This window comes from Antrostomus carolinensis, unplaced genomic scaffold, assembly GCF_000700745.2.
Source record: "Antrostomus carolinensis isolate BGI_N321 unplaced genomic scaffold, ASM70074v2 scaffold15119, whole genome shotgun sequence".
Classification (NCBI taxonomy): Eukaryota; Metazoa; Chordata; class Aves; order Caprimulgiformes; family Caprimulgidae; genus Antrostomus; species Antrostomus carolinensis.
Window position 1 is genome coordinate 9,138 of NW_010338060.1, and position 340 is coordinate 9,477.

Genomic DNA, 340 nt, shown 5'->3' on the forward strand with positions numbered 1-340 from the left:
TGAGTGACCTCCCTGTCAAAGTGATCCACGTGGAGAGTGGCAAGATCCTCACCGGCACTGATGCCCCGAAGGCTGGGCAGCTGGAAGCCTGGTTGGAGATGAACCCCGGGTAAGTCCCAGGGACAGGAGGGAGATTTCCTTGGGAGGCAGAGGGAGCTGGAAGCAACGAGGCTGGAAATGAGGGAGGAAAGATTTGATCATCATCCTCCCTTCTACACAGCCACAAAAATGATGTGGGAGAAGATGGGTGGGTGGTCCCAGGGGCTCTTGGGCTTCTACAGTTTCCTGAAAGTTCAAAATTTGAACTGAGGGAAAAAATAAATGAATAAACATTGTATTT

The 340-nt window shown here is 50.9% G+C and overlaps 1 protein-coding gene across 1 annotated transcript in view; it reads left to right on the forward strand.

Annotated features, from left to right (window-relative positions):
• LOC104530712 (transcription activator BRG1) overlaps positions 1 to 113 on the forward strand; it is a 7,927-nt gene extending 7,814 nt beyond the window's left edge. Inside the window, exon 13 of the mRNA XM_010175392.1 lies at positions 1 to 113. Coding sequence (XP_010173694.1) covers positions 1 to 113 — 113 coding nt within the window.
• The last annotated feature ends 227 nt before the right edge of the window (positions 114 to 340 follow it).